Here is a 22,680-nt window from a genome sequence, read left to right as displayed (position 1 = left end):
AAAAACAAATTTTCAGTTTAAAGTGTGATGTACTAAAATTAGAGGTATGTGTGAGAAAGTGGGAAAGCTACAACAATATTTGTCTGGAGAAGAAGACCTGGTGGGTAGTGGAAGGCTTCACAGAGGAGCTGACATTTGAGCTGAGTCTTAGTAGGTAAGTTGGAGTTCACCAGGCAGAGAAATCATGGAGGATATTCTAGGGCAGTGATTGGCAACCTCAGCACTACTGACTTTTAGGGCTGGATACTTTTTGTTCAGGGGGGGCTGACCTGTTTCACAGCATCTCTGACCTCCACCCTTTGGATGCTAGTAGCACCCCTCTCCCCAAGTTATGACAATCAAAAAATGTCTCCAGACATTGTCAGGTGTCCCGTAGGGGCAAAATTGACCTCTGTTGAGAAACATTGTTCTAGGCAGAAGCAGCTGCACATGCAAGGCTGGTTGTGTGAAAGAATCCCACTGTAAATAGTTCAGTGTGACTCAAGCTTAGGGACTCCAGGAATGTGTGTGAATATGATGGTAAACTAGCAGTGGGTTGGAGTCCCACTGGGTATACAGTAGCCAGGGCTGAAGAGAAAGCAATGTGTCTTCTGTTAACAGACAATAGTTAGCAATGGAAGTCTTTATTTGAGAGCATAATGTGCTTTTATGTTTTTTGATGATTTTTTTTATGTCACCATGGATGACAAATGTATCAAAGTTTTCTTGACTTAGATTCCTGGGTGAATGGTAATGTCATGAACTAAGATAGGGAATTCAGTGTGAAGGGGCCAGATTGAGAGAGTGAAGAAGAAATCATGCTTTGTTAAATTTGTGTACTGACAGACTGTCCTGATAGGACTGCTGTCAAGTAAGGCAGTTAAAGATACAGGGCGAGGGCTCGGGCGAGAAATGAGAGCTGGAAATGCAGCTTGGGAGTTATAAGTAGAGTTGTAGCCTTAGGTAAATATGAACTGAAAAGCAGGAAAGTGAGACAGGTGGTGGGTGGAGTGGGAATAAATCAGAATTTGGCGACCACCAGCTTTGCGGAGATAGTGGAAGAAGAGGAGACGAAGAAGAAGCCGCCGGAGGGGCAGAGAGGCTAGGATAGCGTGGAGGCATGCAAGTCCAGGGAAGGGAAAATTCTAGGGGGGCAGCGTACAATGCCACAGATTTATGTATCCATTGAATGTGGCAGTTAGGAGGCCCTTAGTGACTTTCGCAAGAGTAGTTTCAGGAGAATAGTGTAAAAGCCCGGCTGAGGTAGAAATGAAACAGGAAGGAAGCAAAACAGCAAGCATTGATTGCTTGCTAAGTGTCATCAAATACTCGTGAGAATATAGGCAAGTGCGTATATATTTAGTGGCTGCTAAATAGAAGATGTAATATTAGGTGGACAAAAGATGCATGAGACAGATTCTGTGTACAAGACCATTGAAGTCTATTTTCTAGGGGAACAAAGGCTGTACCTCTGTTTTTTCATTTTAGAAATTTAGAATACATGAGTATACACAGTGAGAACCAAAATGGAGATTCAGCAATAAGAAACGAAGGAAATAGGCATAGGAGTGAAAACTTGAGACTGCCTTTGAACAGTTATAACTCATTTTGAACATCGTTACTCTTTCTCAGTCTTCTCCCTACCACCCAAAATAAGACAAAAAAAAAAAAAAAAGAGCTGTCATGCAGAAAACAAGTCAGGGTTTAAGGCCTATTCCTAAAAACTGCTTGGAGAATAGGCCCCTCTGTCTTTCTGTCACTGGTTTCTTTGAGCATATGGAACCCATCGTGTCCTAGCTGTTAATTCCTCACCCTTCTAAACCCACTCTCCCTTTATGTTATGGGTGACAGTGGAACAGGATAGACAACGAAAAGCCAGGAGCAGGAGCCTATTTAGGCAGAAGGGGCTTGGCAGAGTCCCTGGGTGTGGCCAGCCAATGTGTTGAGGTCAGGAGGTGGTTAGCAGAAGGAGCAAGTGAGTGCTGCCGAGGAAGAGAACCAATGATGTTAGCATACCCAGGAAATACCTGAAGTATTGCTCAAGCGTGTGATTCAGTATTTGTTTGCTCATGGGTGAGATTGGAAGACTATGGTCAGATGAAGACAGACACCTAGATGTATAAGAACGCCTCTCAGAACAAGAGGTGGACAAATTTATCCCCATTCAGTGAGGTATTTGGGGGAAGACTCTCAACATGGGAGTAGTTGTTGAAAAGCAATTTCACCTTCGCTGAGATTTACCTAAACTGCTTAGATGTAATTAGAGTAGATCTGAGAACTTGGAAGGGCAAGCAGCTAGCATGTCTGTGTACCTTGTTGCTCATTTCATGGGCAAGTCAAGTGAAGAATACCTTGAGCAGCAATATATGATGCCAGAGGGATAGTAAATTGGGGGAGGGAGATTATCACTTTGTGAGGGGTGTAAATGTCTAACTATTACATTGTTTTGTACACCTGAAACTAATAAAAAAATAAAAAATAAAAGCATACCTTGACCAAGAGAATCTATGACATCTCTGTTTAGAGTCTAGGGTATCTGTATGGGGTGCGGGCGTGAAGATCAGGTCTTCTCTTGACGTGGATGTATTACAAAACCATAACACTATGAAACGTTTTGTGCTTCACCTTAAAAGAAAAAAAATTACCGAGCAAAATTTACATCAAGGATATTGGTAGCATGGCATACAATGTCTTTAAACTCAGTTATTCATTAAGTAAAGAAATAATTTTAACAGAATTTTAATCTTTTATCCCTCTTCCCAAAACCGAGAGTACAACATTTTACAATATAGCTAAAATAATATCCCGGACTACTTCCTTTTTCTTTTCATTTTCTCTCAAATTTTTGTTGGTAGGTATTGCCTTGTAATGCTTTAAAGAATGGTTTAATAAGTTGTCAGTTGTTAAATGCAGATTCTGGTTCAGTAGGTCTGCGGTGGGACCTGAGTTTCCATCTGAGAGTTCTGTGTTTCTAACAAGCTCCCAGGTCCTACCAAGGCTGCTGTTTACCCCAAACACACGTTGAGAAGCAAGGCTAAGACCATTCTTTTATGAGAATAATAACAAGTTCATAGTTGAAGTATCCAATGAGTCCCTGTCCAACTTTTACATAAAGAAGAGCTAAAGGTATACAGTGGCCAGGGCCAAATAATTTGCAAAGCATTTCACATCCACTTAGACATTTAAACTGGTTATTGACTGAGACCATGTGATACAGGAGAGGTTGCCTACCTACCTCATAAAAGAACTTTAGTATGACTCCTCCAGAATTTTGACTGTTACATTTTCCAGGATTTCATTTTAGTTTCATTTAAGATTTAAAAATATTGGTCTGTAAGGCATGCAGTTCTACTTAAAGAAATCTTTTGAATTCATTATGGCTGTTATTCTGGTTTATATTGTTTTTAAAATTGTTGCCTATATTAATTTTTTGCCCTCTCACTGTGAGATTTGAAAAATAACAATTGAAATGTTATATATTTTTTCATTATTCTGGTTTATTCAAGCAATATCATCTATCTTCCTCTTTGTGAACATTTTCAATCTTTTGAATACTTTCTAGTAGCAGTGCCAGGTAGAGTACTGCGAAGAATGTTTAAGTCTTACATTGGCTTATGTAATGAATTGAAACAACATATATCATGAATGCTTAGTTATGAACTAACTGTCCTTTGGATAGCTCTATAAGGAGAAAGTTTAAAAATCCTTTATATATAACTTTAGCACTTCGTAAAATTATATATTACTTCTCTAGCATTAATCAGCATGTGAAAGTCTTATGAACTGTTCTTTTGTTCGAGCAGTTTAAGAAATCTTATTGGTGGCTAGGTTTTTTATAGTGTTTGTGGCTGTCACTGGCTTAGCCTACTGTCAGGGATATCATATGATATCAAACATTTCAGATAAGAAATGAGAAAAAGGAGGCATAGCAAGAGAAAAGTTAAAGACAGGGAGATAGAAATAGATAGGCAAGGCAGCAGGCAGGCAGATCAGTATTTCCTAGAATTGATCAGAAAAGAATTCTAGAAAAGGGATTAAGCAAATAGATAATCTTTTCTGGTTTCTAATTTACTAAAATGCAATTCCCTAATTTACTAAAATCAGGGACTTTCTCTCTTATTTACTGCTGTATCATCACCAAGACTGGAAAAGTGCCTAGCTCAAAATAGATACTCAATAAATATTTATTAAATTAATGAATGAAGCCAAGGGATCCTTTGGAATGGAGTTGAAAGTGACTGTAGAATCCTGATGGGTGACGGTGACCAGACGGCCCTACACAAACAGATCACCAAACTAGGATGTTTAAATGATGACTGTAATGATGAGTGGGAGCTGCTTGATGCTTTATCCTTTGCATGAAAGAGTGCACTCTTAAATGAATACCTTGTCCCTCGGGGAGGATGCCAATGGAATATTATGATTGTGACTCAAGGATTAGTTTCCACAGCAGAGTCTGATTCATAGCCTACATATTCCACTAACTGGTACCATGGAACTACATGTCTGGATAGAGACTCAGATCAAGTTTTCTAAAAAAAAAAAGAGATGAAATGGGTCGAAACTTTTAAGGGTATTTAAACAAAGACCACTTGACTAGCTTTAAATTTATCATTGTTTAATGAAAAGACTTCATTCCAGGCTTGATATGAGAGCTGGATTCTCAGAGTTGTTCCTGGAGTTTCAAGTAACTTTTAGCTAAGAGTGACCTTTACCTTTTGTACCGAGGCTGAAAGACTGAACCCTCTGAAAGAGTCACAGAGTTTAATGGAAACTCAAGTCATCTTCAAAGCAAATGAGTTTAACAAGTATTTATCAGAAATAGAATATGTGCCTGCTATAAGTGGCAAATATTATTCCTGGTGTTGAAGAGTTTATAATTTAGATGAGAAGACAGCATAAGCCATGGAAACAACCAGAGAGTGATACAGTTTAATATATGGTAATATCTATACCTACTTCAGGCAGGTGGACACCTAAGTCCTGGGATATGTGATTGCATATATAATTTTTAACCAATTTTAATTATTATCAAGATAACACATGTGCCTATTTTAAAAATCAGGTGTTACTTCTTTGAAGATTTCCTTTCTGCCATTTTCTCTGTATTCTCTGTTAGAATTTCCTATTAGCTAAAGTTTACACCCCTTGGATTGAGCTTGCTTTCTATCCTTCTTTCTATCTCTTTGCTTTCTTTATCCTACTTTCTGGAAGATTCCCCCAAATTTCAAGTCCTCTTTAATTTTAAAATTTTCGTTATTTACTTTCTAAGTTTTATCTTGTTTTCTGATGATTCTCTATTCTTATTTTATAAATATAATCTCTTAATTCTCTGAGAATATTTTACTTCAGGGTTTTTTTATTTGTTTGTTTGTTTTTAAGTTTTATTATGGGTCCTGCATTGTCTCTGGTTCCTGTGAGTTACTTTGTTGTTATTGTTGTTTGCTTCTTGTTGTTACTGGAAATTTTTCTCCAGGCATCTTGTGAACCTTGCTGTCCGTTCATATTTGACAGTCACTATGAAATGACCTGGAGGGGACTTTTTAACTGGGTGGCGTCATTGTTGGGAGACCTCTAATGTCTGTAGGTCTTTTCCAGAGGCCAGTTTGTGTCTCCAGAGAAGAAACTTCCAGTGATTGCCTAGCTATATTTTATAGCAGTGGTTAGTGATATGCTAGCGATGAAGGTTATTTCTTTCTATAAGTTCTGACACTGAGTTAATTTAGGTAAAATATGCCTTAAAAGTAATATTTACTTACCAAAATCTTAAGGTCTGATGATAATTTAATTAATTTACATTAAGTAAGGGGACTGATTTTCATACCTGTTGTCTGAAATACTTTGTGTATATTCTAAAATACTACTAGAAAGACTAAACATTCTTTATGACAGACTATGTGATTTGCTTAGCATATTTCCCAACCTTCTTGGCAATACATTTAGATGTAAATGTGCCTGCCTGTCACTCTGAGGAAGAGAATAGACCTATTAAAAATGGGTTTGGGTGTAGGACAAGAAGAGGAGGCCCTCTAATGGAGTGCAATATTGCCTTCCCTTTGTTTTTTTTTTTTTTTTAAGAAGGGCATAGTTCAAAGTGGCCCAATGAGGGGATTGAACCAGCAACCTTGGTGTTAGTATTAGTAGCACCACGCTCTAACCAACGAGTGCAATATTGGATGTTCACCGTCACTAGAACTTGAAACCTCAACTATGATTTTTTTTAACTTGGAGAAAATCCTGATATATTGTTTTTAAAACTCTTAACCCTATATGTGTGTCTGTAAAACTTTAAATCAGTTAATATATCATATTGTATACCACATTTCAGAAAGCTCTCTGAGATTATCTCCATATTAGAAGTTAGGAAACAAGCTTAGAAAAGTTAAAGTGACTTATTCAATATCATAAATATAGTAAATTGTTATATTTGGGCCCAAACTCAGCTCTGTTATGTACCCTAAAGCACTTCTATGACATCTCTAAGCAAGAGGACTTTCATCCTACCCCACAGTAGGAGAAATCTACAAGATATAGCTTCGTGGGGAAGGTGATTCTAGTAAAAATACCATCAGAAAGAAGGAAAAAAAAATGAGTTCAGTAAAGGAAAATTTCCACCTGAACTGAGTACAATCTGATGATTAACTTTTACACTCTGTAGAACAGCAAGTCCAGGTCAAGTCCTTTCTGATAGGCCGGCCGGTAAAGGAACGTGCATGGTCAGGCAAGTTAAGAAAGTTTTATTGTAAGAGAGAAAAGTATATCGGGCTGAGCAAAAGATGGTACAGCCCGGGCTGCATAGATCTAATACTTTCTTTTTACCACTGTTGAGTGAAAACTTCAGAGATTTTTTTTTTTCTTTATGGAGATGGAGGGACACTAGTCTCTCTCTCTGTCTCTCTCTCTCTGTTTCTCTCTCTCTCTGTCTGTCTCTCTCATAAGGAGAGCGCAGCTCACAATGGCCAATGCAGGGATCGAACTGGCCCTTGACGTTATTAGCATCATGCTCTAACCAACTGAGCTAACCAACCATCCCAGAGATTATTCTTTAAGCACATTATTACTAGAGAACCAGTTTATTTTTCAAATATCTTTTCTATTCTTCTGACTTGTGACCCAACATTTATAAATACTTTGTTCTTTCTGATTAGTTTTTATTGATAAAATAACACATACTGTATATGAGTTATCTACCTCCTACCTTGTTTCCCCAAAAATAAGACCTAGCCGGACAATCAACTCTAATGCGTCTTTTGGAGCAAAAATTAATATAAGACCTAGTCTTATTTTACTGTAATATAAGACCAGGTCTTATACTGTAATATAATAATAATGTAATATAATACAAGGTCTTATATTAATTTTTGCTCCAAAAGACGTACTAGAGCTGATTGTCTGGCTAGGTCTTAGTTTTGAGGAAACATGGTATAACACTTATATTCTTTGTCTTCAATAACTATTATAAGCTACCTAAATCATTATAAACTACCTATTTTTTTTGCAAACATTTTAAAAGTTTTTATTATGGAAAATTTCAAACACACACAAAAGTAGAAAGTTTAATGCATTGAGCTCCCATGTATGCCCTAAAGAGCCCCAGTTTTAACAGTTAGCAGCATTTTCGCAATCATGTCATTCATCTTCTCTCCTTTTTATTTCCCTTTGGGTGACTTCTTTCTCAGGAGCATTCTTTAAAAAATTTAACTCAACCTTTCCTTAGGTATGATAAGCCAACCTAGTTTATAAAAGAAGAAATCAAGTCATAATTCAGAATACAGTAGCCTGGGGAAATCAGTCAGCCTGGGGAACCTGTATGAGTCCCAGGGCAAGAACTGAAAATAAAATCTTGAAACCAGAAAGTACTGTTTCTGGTTTAGGACTGGTCTAGAACTCCACCTGTCTAATACAGTGGCCAGTAACCACACGTAGCTATTGAGATTTTAATTATTTTAAATGAAATCATATTTAAAATTCCAAACCGCTTTTGCATTAGACACATTTCCAGTGCTCAGTAGTCACATGTGGTTATTGCACTGGACAGCCCATGTACAGAATATCCCACAATTGTTGAAAGCTCTATGACAGGGTTCCTCTAGAACATTACATTTGAGCCACAAAAGTGTTGGTATCCCTGTAACTTTGACAATGAATGCTCCAGTGTATTGAGGAAGGCTCCTAAATCTACAGTGCTTGGTAGCTGTGATGGCTGAAGGAGTGGAGGCGTATCCAATGGCCTATTTTGCTCCACTGGTACCTGTCTTGCTGTTGAAGCAAGAAAAACTTGGTTTCAAAGGAATCCTTTGAGTCTTATTTTCTTAAACAACAGTAACCCACACCACCCCCCCTTTATTTTCCTGTTTTCATTGATACATTATATTCTTCAATAAAAGTTATGAGTCTCCAACCCGGGGAGAAACTTTAAAAACTGTTTATAGATCAACTAAACTCATATTTGATCAGATAATCAGGTAATAAAATTACAAGAACAATCGGTTTCTATTTCTGAAATATTTTTTTTTAATCTGAGAAAAGATTCATTTTAAAAAGTAAAAATTGTTAGAGAAAACATTTCATTCTACCGTTACATAAGTAGTCTTGTACCAAGGTTTACAAAAAAGAAGAGAGAAATTTAAAAATAGAAGGAAGAAAGACCGCTTTGGGAATCAATTATTTTGGTGGTTGGTTTTTTTGTTTGTTTGTTTTTTAATTTATTGGGGTGACAGTTGTTGGTTGTTGTTTAGAGGTACTTTTTGGCTCTTCCCTTCTGGTACTCTGCCAATGAGCTCATTTTACTCACAATAAATCTTTGAATGTATTTGCCAATCATTGTATACCATTTGTGCTTAATACTATTTGTTGATGACTAGGAACAATACTATTGAAACTCCAACAAGCAGATTTTGCTTTTTAACTACCTTTTGTTATAAAATACAAAAGAGTAGCAGACATTGTCCCAACTTTTGATGGGGCAGCCTAAACAAAGAAGGCAAAGAACATATATAAAATAGTTTGAAGTTAATTATGGAAGGATTGGAGCGTTGAAACGATTGTAGTAGCTCCCAGACTGCTTGCCTCAAGTTTGCAGGAGGGTTACCTCATTAAAGTAGTCTGTAGACTGAAAACTTTGATTTGTCAGCAGTGTTCTCCAGACCCACTAATGCTGCTGTTTAATACACTGAAGAAACATTCAGTGGTTTATAAACTTCAGATTCAGTTACCTTTAAAGATGATTAAACTGGAATCTGGATCGATTAATTTAACAATTAACCTAATCATGAGCCAAATAATGACTTCTTAACTACCGTGTTTCCCCGAAAATAAGACCGGGTCTTATATTAAGTTTTGCTCCAAAAGACGCATTAAGGCTTGTGTTCAGGGGATGTCATCCTGAAAAATCATTCTAGGGCTTATTTTCTGGTTAGGTCTTATTATCGGGGAAACATGGTATGTGCAAGTCATTGCTAGGTCCTGAACGATATGGCAAAACTTAGGAATTATTTTTAACCTTCCATTTAAATGTTGTTTAAACATTCTTAGATTATACTTAAATCAACAAATGGGGTAGTTTTATCTGAATCTAAGTCTGTGAGCTGTGGATTTTACCCCTCATGGATGTATTTTTTAAAAATTTGTGTGTAGTATCGATAGGATATCAGGATTGTAACTCATGCGACTTGAATAATAGAGATTCGTGCAAAAAAGTCTGTCAAGCTGCCAACAATGTGCAGATTCCAAGTGGATCCCATACGCCAAGGATGAGAGACTGGCTCATGGTCACTAGAGGGCAGAAAAGGTCAGGGACAGATGGGGAAGCCTGGGGAGAAAGGTGTGGAATAGCTCGAATCACTCCTTCCTAGGGAAGACAGCCTCTCACAACTCAAGAAAATACAGTTCAGCCCCTTGGGTAGGAAAGCCGGTAAATGATACAGGAACAAAAGCCATAGTCAAAGCAGTGATGACATGGTCAGGGAATCAACAAAGCATCTGGAGCACAAACATTACCAGGTTATCAAAGTTCTGACAGAGATCTAAATTCAAGTCCAGGTTGAAGAAGGCAGTCTGATTATAGGGAGTGGAGCAGGTCATTTAACGCTTTCCATTATTTCTCCAACGCTGTTCAACATACTGAACCTCTTGAAATGGACAAGCAGGACTTGAGTCTAGTGCCTGAATAGGCAAGGGAAATGTGATAACTATCTTCTTTTGTTATTATATTATTTCCTGTCACATTGCTAGTTTGGTTTCATAATGCTGGAGGAACTATTACTGTTTTCTTTCTGGTACGTTCTCTCCATATCAGCGTACTTCTTAGGTCTAAATTGCTAGCTTTTACAAAGGAGGGACTCATTGATATAAGGATATAATTTTCTAGTAAGTCAGGCCATTGCAATTTTTAAAAAAACCTAATAATTTAGAGTTTACCTCTAGATATTAGATATCCACAAAGGCAGGGCACATTGGGATATAATGAAAACTAAAAGTTTTCCTTAACCCTTTAACTGTATACATCCATAGAATTCTGTACTTTCCTTCAGTTTTTAACACACACTTTAATAATATGTGCATATTTGTCAACCATGCAGGACTGCACATTCCATGATATCAGGAACATTCTCCCGCACTTAGTACAGAATCTGTCTGTAGAAAGCCAGTCAGTAACATTTGTTGACTCACTGAATTTATAGTCTCATTGCAATGGAAGAGAACTATAACAACAGATGTTAAAAGATACAAGGTGCAGTAGAGTTACAGAGGAAGAAAGTAGCAATTTAGTCTCATCAGGAAAATTTTTTCATTAAAATGACATTGAGCTGGGACTCACAAGTGGATAGGATTTACACAGGCAGAGAGAGAAAGAAACTTTCCAGGAAGTAGAAGTGAGTTTGAGAGCAAAGGCATAGTACTACTCTATCGGAGACGTTTACATTAATAGATAAGGCTGTAGGGGAGATTGGAAAAACAAATGTAGAGGGTCTAGAATCCCTTGCTAAGGAATTTACATTAATAGTTTTTCCTCTGGACCAATATTTTTGAAATGTATTCCTCATCAGTCTGTATGATACTTCATATAAAATCCATCCCATTTACAAATAATTTTGTATAATACCATATGCTATATTTCTTGGAACGGCACGATGTACACTAGTAAAGTCTCTAAACAGAAAGTAGATTTTTGAACTTCATTTAACCAAATGTTTCTCAAATATGTGACCACCTCTGAATTCTTTTACTATCTAGCAAATCTATTATTCCTTAGAACACACTTGGGAAACAATATTTATGGACTAGCAAGTCTGCAAAAGTTTTGAAAAGAGTATTGCCATAATTAGGCTACATGTTTCTATTTTTACAACTTAAGCTAGAAAGAAAAGCAAATGCATAGGTGCCTGACTCCTTTGCTTCTTTTAAAGGGATTCTGTTCTTCGTTATCTTCAACTCTCTTAATTTACATTGTGTGTTATCTTAAAGAGACCAAGTCCATTTGGAAATACTTCTGGCAGGATACAAGTTGATAAATTTAGATGCCCTGCTCACTCATCTTCCACTGTTATCAATAATGGTTTGCTCCAAGGATTGAATAGAGATATGGTTCTCAAAGTGTGTCTACCAGATCAGATACATGAATATCACCCGAGAACTTGTAAGAGTTGCAGATTTTCAGGCCCCATTCCAAACCTACGGAAAAAGAAATTGTGGGGGTAAGGCCCAGTGATCTGTCTTTTAAAAAGCCCCTCAGATGATTCTGACACACACAAAAGTTTGAAAACCACTTGAGTAGACTAACCTAAATCTGAAATTCTAGATTAGTTTGGGATCAGAAGCCTCTGTAGACTGCTTCTTGCCACAGCTTCTGTTTATTCATTTTAAAGTGATGATTTTGGTTCATCTTCTCACACTTACTTGCTTTTAGATTAAATATCTGAGATTTTACACAGCTCTTTGGTTTCTTAGAATTAAAGTCACTATCTTTCTCAGCAGTGGCAGCCCTCTGCTAAATCAGTTTGTCATTTAGACTATAGATATAATTTCCCAGAGAGTATTAGCTTCCATCGCTTCAAAAGTTTACCTTTTTCTTTTCCTCATAACTGGTAGCTTGGCAGACATTCCTGAAAAGAAAAAAACGTAGTATCATAATTAAGTGGCACTCAGGAGAGTGAATCTCTGTATCTGTTTATTTTCAATCAAGAATGAGTATTTTTCTCTCTGAGAGGAAGAGCCTTATCCCTTTTATCAGTTACCTAGCTGTGGGTATTTCCTGATTAAATTATAATTTTATACATTAGTCCTCTTATCATTTTCCTTTGTTTGGAATACAAACTTGAAACAATGGGAAAAGTTGATGAGCCCCTCCCATGATTTGAGCGGGGGAGGAAAGTTGTAATAAACACAAAACTTTCTTCTCACCTTTTACAGTCCTCTAGCTGAGGGGCATACAATACAAATTGCTTGTAAAAGTATGTTGGATATACTAAATTTAAATTTTGAAAATAATTATAAAATCCTATTCATGTTGATACAGCACAACCTGATTCTTATTACTCCTCATCTGCTTTAGATTCCTTCTTTTCTGTAGCATATTAAAAATATGGTTTATATTTGAAAACCCTCACAGTAAATTATAAATTTAACTTTAAAGCATATAAAGATAGAGAAACTTGTCAAGGTAAATCGCCAGTTTTCACAAGTTAGTGATGCTTGTATCAAGTGAAGACCTCCAAAGAAATTGAAATTCAGAGAACTCAAACTGAAAGTGATTTAGACGGAGGTTTTATCCTGAATCCTTCCCCACCCCCATCTACTAGGTAAAAATCCCTTTTAAAATGTGAAGGTTGCTAAGAACTGTAGAACACATGTACCCACATTTTTAAGCAGTATGAAGCTTTTTTCAAAGAACAAGTACAGTTTGTGTCTTACAGTTAAATCTACCAGACGGTCTGGCTGGCTGAGCAAATCACAAGCTTGGGATGTTGAATGTTTGGTTTAAGCAAAGACATCCGGTTTCCATAGCACTATGATTTTATAGCATAGATCAGATTATACTGTTTATTTATTTAGCTAACACCATTTTCCCCTCAACATACTAAAAAGATTGAATCAATAAATCTTGAACTTCTAAAAAAACGTTTAAAATAAGCAGATCATAGTATATAGTAAGTCTATATATAAGTAGGAAGGTAGAAGTTATGCAAATGAAATAATAATAAGAATGTGCATACATTAGAAAATAGTTAAGCTAAATTTAGAGTCATTTTCATAATCTTTTTTTTCTATTTATGTCTAGGATGTAGTATGAATCCATGTGGTATAGATTTTGAGAGGAAGGATGTTCATTAAAAATAATAGTATTTATAGAATTTTGGAAGCAGAAAATATGTGGTTCCTTATGTTTAAAAATACTATAAATGAGTCCATTCATATAAGTTCTGCTTATTTTTCTCAGATTCACATGTGCTAATATCCTCTATCAAAATATTGACTTTTCACATGTTCTAATCAAGAAAATGTTTAACCTCTTAACTCATAAATAGAATGAGAGTTTAAATTCTACTTTACACAAAGAGGTTTTCAGAAAAATTCACTTTTAGTGTCTCAGCTTCAGAGCTTTCAACTCTCCTTAGTCTTTTAAGATCGCTGAAGTATCTCTTGACTTAATTTAAATAATACGATTAACGATGGCTTGAACATTTTTATAGCTATGAATTTAGTCAGTGTCTTTTTTACTGCTTGCCCCAATTCACTTTTTTTTAGAATTAGTGATCTGTACAGAAGAATCATGACTTTGCACATAGAAAATTTGAATACAACTGTGTGAAGACAGTAGTTATTGGCACTGAGTAGGATATTAATTCAGATGCAAACTTCTTGATCTTGAATCTTTCATCTTGATTTTGTCTTTGAAAACTTGTGCCTTTTGGGTTACTCAGGACACTATTTCCTTCAGTAACATCGAATTAGTCATTGAGATCTGTTTCCATTTCAGATAAGTTCAGATTAGTCTACTGTAGTCCTAACTGTTTTACAAAATAAAACTTACCTTGGGTATAAATGCAAAATGATAAATGCAAGTTTATCCATTGAGTCATTGTTTGTAATGGCAAAAAATTACAAACAACCTCTTGATAGGGAACTAAGTAAATTTTCGTATTCCATGCAATGGCATACTATCAACCATCAAAGATGTAAAGCACCTCCACATGGACTGATATTGGACAAGGTCCTAGAGATATTGTTGAAGGGTAAAAAAGCAAGCTGCATGACAGTATGTCAAAGAAAAATCTGAAGGGTTATCAAAACTCAAAAAAAAAATGACTGTTCATGCCTTTTGGAAAGACAGTGGGAGGAGTTAGATAACTGGAGGCTAGAAATTCTATTTTCCCTCTTAATTTTGTACCCAGTGTATGTGTAACCTGTGTTTTTAAATTACTTTTTAAAATCATCTTGATTAGAAAAGTGCTGATAGCTAAGTCTGAAACCGGAACTATACTGTATATAATATTCATGTATAAAATGCATTTGTACTGATTAAAAAGCATGATTAAAATTAAAAGTTGGATGTTACAGCAGAAAACTTGGGCTATGTTATTTGTCTCTAGTAATGACGAACTGATTCTTCCTTTAATATTTTGTTTTATACTGTAGATTTACCCTGGGAAATTATTTGTAACTCAGATTTAATGGAAACTCGTTTTATAGCCAAGTATTCTTCATAGCTATGACACTTTAACTTAACATTTTTAAAATTCAGATTTTTTTGTAACATTGGGTTCTCTTAAAACGGAACATTGAGCCACTCAATTTTCAGCCTTCTCAAAATTGATAACAGTTTGTCCTCCTAAACTTAGAGCCATCTATAGTTCTAATTGAAGTTTTGAAAAAACAGCAATTTGGATTTTTTTCTTTTTTCATGTTCTAAAAATTGTTTTAAGAAACTGAAATTCGTATCTTTAAAATATCAGAAAAAGTGTTATTTACTGACTATAAACTGTGCTCACTACAGTTTAAAATCACCTGCTGTTCTGAATTCTTTGGTAGATATTCAGGCATTCTTAACTTACTTATATTTTGCCAAATGCAAATTTGTTTTATGAAGTAAGTGGCATGCAGTTAAAATATAGGAAATAACTCTTGCAAAGAAATGCTTGATATTCAGAATTTGGAACAATTGGTTGGCTAAGGAAACATTAATGACCATCACAGACTTGACTTATTTTCATAGGAATGAATTTAAAACTATCACTGTTTCTTTGTAAATGGAAAAAGAACCTCTAATTGTCCATATTTATAGCAACCATTTGTCCCAGACTTTCCAGGATAGTTCTTCGTTTCATATTCTCCATCTCCTCAGACCAGGCGTATTGATTTTTAGTTTGGAAAATTTGTTCATTCTTCTAATATTAGAAATATAGTTCTTGGGATCATTTTATTTTAAGTAGAAGTTAAGAAATGCATTTCAGAGCACGTGTTTCAAAGAAGGAAGACTAAGGAAGATGTGTTGCAAGAAATTTTTAAAATATACTTTTATATATCAAAGTTACTTGAAACAAGGAAATTTTCATCATATGGGATTCTTGTTCTGTGCTTTTGTTCACAAAATGCAATCTATGAACAAGGTCTCTGGAGCAATATATGGATGAAATGTTTTCTTTCTGCCCCGCAGTGACCAGGCACTGCTTCTGCAATGGAGACTGAATCTCTAGGGAAGATTTATAAGTTAAGAGTTTTTAAGAAATAAGGAGCACAATAAGTACAGGAAAAGATATTTAATATCATTGGTCATGATGGAAATGCAAATAAAACCACAATGAGATACCACTTCAACACCCACTAGGAGGGCTGTATTAAAAACATAGGTAGTAATTAATATTGGCAAGGATATGGAGAAATTAAAACACTCATACAGTCCTGGTGGAAATGTAAAATTGTGCAGCCACTTTGGTAGGTGTGGCAGTTCCTCAAAAGATTAAACAGTTACCATATGACCCAGCAATTCCACTCCTAAGTATATACTCAAGAGAAATGAAAATATATGTTGGCACAAAAACTTGTACTGAAATGTTCATAACAGCATTATTTATAATAGTCAAAAATATGAAAACAACCTCAAAGTCAATCAACAGATAAATGAATAAATAAAATGTGGTATATCCATGTAGTATAATATTCAGTGATTAAAAAAAAAAGAAGTGAAGTACTGATACTGCAACATGAATGAACCTTGAAAACATTACAGTAAGTAAAAGGAGCCAGTCATAAAGGAATATTATGCATATTATATGATTCCATTTATATGAAATGTCCAGAATAGGCAAATCCATAGAGACAAAAAGTAGACTGATGGTTGCCTAAGGCTTAGGAGAGAAGGAGGAAATGGGGGTTAACTGCCAATAGGTATAGATTTTCTTTTTGGGGCATGAAAATGTTCTAAACTTGATTGGACACTCGAAGTGGGTAAATTCTATACATGTGAATTGTATCTCAATAAAGCTGTTGTTTTTAAAGGCAGAGAGGGAGTGTTTTGCTAACTAGTTGAGACATTCTGTTTTATATCTTCTTTACCAGTGGTTCTCAACCAGGCACAATTTTGCCACCCAGAAAACATTGGCAATACCAGGAGACATTTTTGGTTGTCACAACTGGAGGAGGAGTGCTACTGGCATCTAGTGGGTAGAGTGCAGGGATGTCACTAAACATCCTTCAATGTTTGGGACAGCCCTCACAACAAAAGAATTATCTGGCTAAAATTGTCAGTAGTATCCAAGTTGAAAAACCCTGTCTGCACCTGTGTTACTCAAGTGATAGTTTATCACAGCTATGTTTTTGGAGCACAAATAGATGTTCATTATAGTCATTATTTACCAAGGGCAAGCCTATTCAATAAGACCGAACCCAAAATAAGGTGTTTTATGTTTTTATCTGGTTAATCCTAAACCTAAGTAGGTAATTCAACCAAAATATTTTATTCCTCAATCATCGTGGTTGAGATTTTACTGTATTTTGTTGTATTTTACTTCCTTACTTAAAGCTTCTTAAAGATCAGATTTTTGGAGTATAACATCTATTCACAATAAATGCAGGAATAAAAAAGCATACCATAGGACAGCCTTGAAGGAATAATTAAACGCTAACTTATCCATTTCAAAAATTATCATCACCTTATGTACTAGAATAGGAATGTGGGTGGCCTTAAAGTAAGCTAATTTACTGGGCTTCCATCTCTAGCTGTGCTCCTTTTATTGTATGTGCCTGTTTGAAATTTCTGCAGGCTGGTCCAGAGGAAAGGGAGCAGGGTGTTCATTATGGAATCCAGCATTTCATATATAATAGCTAACATTTATTGAATGCTTACTGTATGCTGGGAATTATGCAAAGCACTTTATATATACTATATCATTTAGTTCTCACAAAATTGTATTAGATAGATATGATTATTCCTATTCTTCTGGAAGCATCCCTCTTAAAGCTGTTTATATTCATGCTCCAGTAAGCACTGGCTGTTCTGTGTGTCTTACATTACTGTTATTCTGAGAGTTTCCTCCCCCCATCATTCTGGGAATCCTCTTTGCTTTTCTCCTGTTTTGAATCCCCTACATCTGCCCTTACCATGGTGTACTCCCTTATTTTGGTGAAGTATATCCTCCATTACCTTCCTAAGGACACCAATGTCTAAAAATGTCTTTATTCTACCTCAATTATTGAAAAAGATAGTTTGGCTGGGTATAAAATTCTATGCAGCAAATATTTTTCTCTCACAGTTTTGGAGGCATTATGTCTTTGTGTCTTTCAGTTTTGGGTACAATCTGATTTGTGTCTCTCAAAAACGTTTAGAATTACTTTATCTCTGGTGCTCTGAAATGTCACAATTATGACATATCACAATTACTACATATGTGCCTTGTTGTGGTCTTTTTCTCATGCATTTTGCCTACACTCAGTGGGGCCTTTTACTCTCAGAATTCATTTCCTTGAGTTAAAGGAAAGCTTCTTAAAAATGGTTCTTCGACAGTTTCCTCCCTTTCCTTTTTTCTTTCTGAATGCCTATTATTTAGATGTTGACTTTCAAAATGTATCCTGTAGTTTTCTTATTTGGGGAATCCTATAGTCTTTTAGAAATTTTACAAATAGTGTTTTTTAGTTCTTTCTGAGAAATTTTTGTAACAAAATCTTTCAATTCTATCTTAAACTTTTAATTTAAGTTATATTTTTAATTTCCAAGAGCTCTTTCTTGTTCCCTAATTGCTTCTTCTTCATAGCCTCCAAGTCTGATTGACAAATGATTCATCTCTGAGAATATTAATATATTTTTTCTGAAGTATTTCTATGTCTGACTTGATTCTTACTCATCTGACTCCCTTCTTTCTGTTTGCCTTTTGGGTTAGATCTCTGTTTTTCAAGTGACTTTTCTCAAATATTTAGTGGTCCTTAACTATCCATAACATGAGATTCCAATGTTCATTTCCTCCTGATAATGATGTACTAAGAAAAGGACAAACATCGCTTCTGTAGTATTCCTGCCCCCAAAGTGTATAACTTAAATTCAACCATGAAGGAACATTAGACAAACCCAAACTGGGATATTCTGTCAAGATTATGAAAGACAAAGACTGAGGTACTTTCCAGGTTAAAGGAAACTAAGGAGACATGACAACAAAATTTAATGTGTAATCCTGAATTGGACCCTGGAACAAAATTAGTGGGACAATTAGCAAAATTTGAGTAAGGTCTGTAGGTTAAGTAATAGTATTCCTGGTTTTGATCATTATGCTATAGTTATATAAGTTGTTACTATTTGAGGAAGATAGCTGCTTTTTTCTTCAAATATTTTTCTGCCCTATTCTCCCTCTCTTTCTGGGAATTCAGTTACACATATATTTATTAGTCTACTTGATATTAATTGTAAGTGCTCTTTATTTTTCATATTAGATAACTTCTATTAATATATCTTCAAGTTTGCATACATTTTCTCCTGTCATCTTCAATTATATGTTAAGCCCACCCACTGATCTTTAATTCAAATATTATATTTTTCAGTCCTAAAATATACAGAGGATGCCAAAACAATGTATGCACATTTTAAGAAAGGAAAAAACTGTATTAAAATTTTACTAATATATACCGATAACAAAAGATGAATACAAGTCACGTTTGACTTCTGCAATTACAAGAGATGTTCAAAGTGATTGCCATAAGCACCCAAACACTTCTGATTACAGTGAACATTGTTCTGTGGTGAGCGTCTAAACTGTTCCAGCACCACAGCAGAAGAACCAGGACTTGTTGCTATGCGAGGCCTCCTGAATCTTCCCTTGTGCACATCACACACAGTACCATGCATCTCAAACTTATCACGAATGCATACAGTTGTTAGGCATGTTGGATGTTCTGTTGCATACTCATTGCCGTCGTACTTCCACAACGTTCTCGAATTTCAGATACCACTTCCAAATGGTCTTGCACTCCTCAAACGACAACTGTGCTTCCGCCATTTTCTTTGACTATTCTGCCTGTCGCATGGTGACGCCAGCATTCATTTCATTAATGCCACCTTTTGAGCTCAAGTCACACTACACATTGCTACCGTAATTCAATTCAACTTCGAAAAGTGATACAGATAACGTCTTAAAATCTGTGGACATTTTTTTTGCACCCCTGGTACAGTTGATTCATTTTTAAGTTTCTGTTTCACTGCTGAGAATCTCCATACATTTGTTCATTATACGTGGTACATGATGGAGACAATGAAGTTTATCTTTCCCTGAAGAGTATTGATTTTTGTTCTAGCAAGTTGTTAACTTAGTTGAACTCCAAATGCTATCTCCCCAAAGGTGAACATCAACTTCAACCTATGCTCAGTCCTTTCAGCCTTCCAGCTGTTGCCTTTCACATACGCAGTTTTAGAATCAGCTGGGAATTGGGATAGGGTTTATATAGAGATTTAGAAGGACTCTTGGGGCTTCTTTCTTTTAGGGATTGTCCCCCTTACTTTCCAGTTATACTGTTAACTTCAAATTCAGTCTTCTGACTCCTCAGACAAGTATGATTTCAGATTCTGTTTAAGTCCTAACCACTTCATGTATGAACTATGGAGTGCTATCAGGTGAAAAGCTGTATAAATATGAATCCTACCCAGTACAGTTCCTTCTTTCAAGATCGACTCTCTTCCCGTTTCTGCTTGCTTTTGGTCACTATGCTAGTTTCAAATAGTTAGTTTTATATTTTTTCAGAGTATATAATTATTATCTGCAAAATGATCAACTTAATATACTCTATCCTGCAATTACCAGAAGTTATGCCATATTACTCTTTATTTTCTAGTGATATTGTATAGGATTAAACAAATAAAACTTCTACATTGTGTTGTGAATGATGGCAGTAGCTCATCAAAATTTTCTAAAATGATTGAGCCTGTTACTAATTATTTTTTTTCTTCTTTCTCTTATAGACAAGAGATGATTTCCTAGGTCAAGTGGATGTTCCTCTTTATCCGTTACCGGTTAGTATAGATGTTCATTTTACTTTTTGTTTATTCTTTTTATTTTAACAAATATTTACAAATACACAGTATAGTTAATATAAATGTTTGATGTTTAAAATATATACTGCTGTTATTTCTTGAGTATATTATTTTCTGAAACGCATCTCAATTTTCCATTTTAATTTGGTCTTCAAGATCCCCTGACATTAACCCCATAAGAAGTAGAGCCACTAAAGTTTGTTCATGTAATGAAAGCATTACTCGAGAAAGACCAATTTGGAAATATTCTACTGAATAATTAGATGGGCAGAGCCTAGGCTCACAGAAGGAAACTGAGACAGTATATAACAATATAAGTATGAAACTGAATCTGGACCAAGCATATAGCAATGGAGGAAAACAGGCAGATTCAGGAAACATAATAAAACTACGGTATATTGGACCAGGTTTCTTACATGGGAATCAAAAAATATATAAGCAAAAAGTAAAGGTTGAACTTAGGAGATAAAGGTGGTGACTCAAGTGATAAAATTAAAAGGAAAAGGCCTTTTGTTTTGAAATAATGATAAATTTATTTTTGTTATATTGAATTTCACTAGAAAATGGGAAAAATGAAAGCCTAAAGCAGGTCGCTGACAGAAATATGAAAATAAATTGTGTAGAGAAAAGAGACTGGAAGGACTGACTTGTTAGTATCAAGGTAACAGCAGAATCTCTGAGAATGACGGGCTGTCCAAATAAGAGAGATGAAAGCACTGAAGGCCAAACGTTGAACCTTAGTCATTGTGGGTCTCTTAGAGGAGAAAGACAGACAAAGAGAGCTGAGAAAAGAACCCAGTAAAATAATGTCATGAGAATTTAAGAGTTTCATGACTGAATGGGTAGTTAACAAAGCAAAATGCAACAGAGAAATAAACAGTAACAAAAACAGAAGGCTGCTGAACTTGATTAAGAAAGAGAAGTAATACTTCTTTACTATATCAGTCCTTTGAGATATTTGTTGGCTCTCTATAGTCTTCAGAAATTACAAGCTTTTAATAACATATTTAATCCAGTCTTACTTTCCAGGCTGTTTACTTTTCCATTCTCCTGGAATTGTCTCTATGCTCTACCCATGCCAACCTGCTGACATTGTTCATATTCTGCTGACCACTCTACTGTTTTTTCACTTCCTACTTTACTTTTGGCCCCACAACATACCTGCTCAGCTAGTTTTAGACTGAGTGTGATGCTGGTCACAATTCCTGTGGTGCAGGAAAGTGAAAGCATTGTCAATTGTAAGCATTTAATCTAAAGCTACTTTTTTTCCTCACTTCTAACTTCAGTTATTATGCCTGAGATCATAATTCATGAATATTCTTGAAAAGTACATATTTTTGGTGTTAGATATATATCTTGAAAACCCACTGTTTTATTCTAGACAGAAAATCCAAGAATGGAGAGACCATATACATTTAAGGATTTTGTTCTTCACCCAAGAAGGTCAGTAAATATAAAATAATAACATATGAAGGGTTTTTTAATTTCATTATACTTTATAGTAGCTGCTTTGGAAATTCGAAGTTTAAACCTTTGTTAACAAGCTACTTCTGAATATTACGTTATTTTTTAAAAGCTTTATTGTTAGGTCTAATTATAAAGTAATGGATGCACCGTACAAAAAAATTTTGAAAATACAGAAAAGTGATTACACGCCTTTGGGAAAGAAAGATTTGTCACCTTAACATTTATCAGACTGGAAGACTGAAATTTGTCATTTTGTATTGATTTTATATCTTAAAGTGTATGTAACTTTGTCATACTATGCTTTAAAAAAAATCACAAATGGCAGTTCGTGTACAACTTGATATCTAACTTGACATGCACAAAACCAACTTTAGAAAAACCTAACTGCATTTTGCATACTTGAATAAAGAAAGGTATTTCAGAAAACTCAAATATTTAGAGAAAATCACATGAGTGAAGACTGGAATTTAAAACTCATAATTTCATTTTTCTAAACTGAATTACTTGATTTTTGTCAAAATTCTAAAGTTTAAGCCATAAATAGAACTCCTTTTGATCTTCTCTGCACCACATGGTTAAGAAAAATCTAGTCAAGACATGTGTGTGGATTTACTGTCAAAAAGGTCAAAGTAAAGCAGAGGAAGGACATCTGTGAAAACAGTATTTGTCTTGTTCTTAAAACTAGAAAATGCATTTGAAAACATACTATGGGAACTAGCAAGTTT

The 22,680-nt window shown here is 35.3% G+C and overlaps 1 protein-coding gene across 5 annotated transcripts in view; it reads left to right on the top strand.

The window, feature by feature from the left end:
• NEDD4 (NEDD4 E3 ubiquitin protein ligase) overlaps positions 1–22,680 on the top strand; it is a 118,961-nt gene that overhangs the window by 52,623 nt on the left and 43,658 nt on the right. For all 5 annotated transcript variants that reach the window (XM_081048329.1, XM_081048330.1, XM_081048327.1 and 2 more), the window contains 2 exons: positions 20,417–20,467; positions 21,870–21,931. In XM_081048329.1, coding sequence (XP_080904455.1) covers positions 20,417–20,467; positions 21,870–21,931 — 113 coding nt within the window. The remainder of the gene's footprint in view (positions 1–20,416; positions 20,468–21,869; positions 21,932–22,680) is intronic.

This window comes from Rhinolophus hipposideros (genome assembly GCF_964194185.1).
Source record: "Rhinolophus hipposideros genome assembly, chromosome: 5".
Taxonomy (NCBI): domain Eukaryota; kingdom Metazoa; phylum Chordata; class Mammalia; order Chiroptera; family Rhinolophidae; genus Rhinolophus; species Rhinolophus hipposideros.
This window is presented reverse-complemented; position numbering and strand designations above follow the sequence as displayed.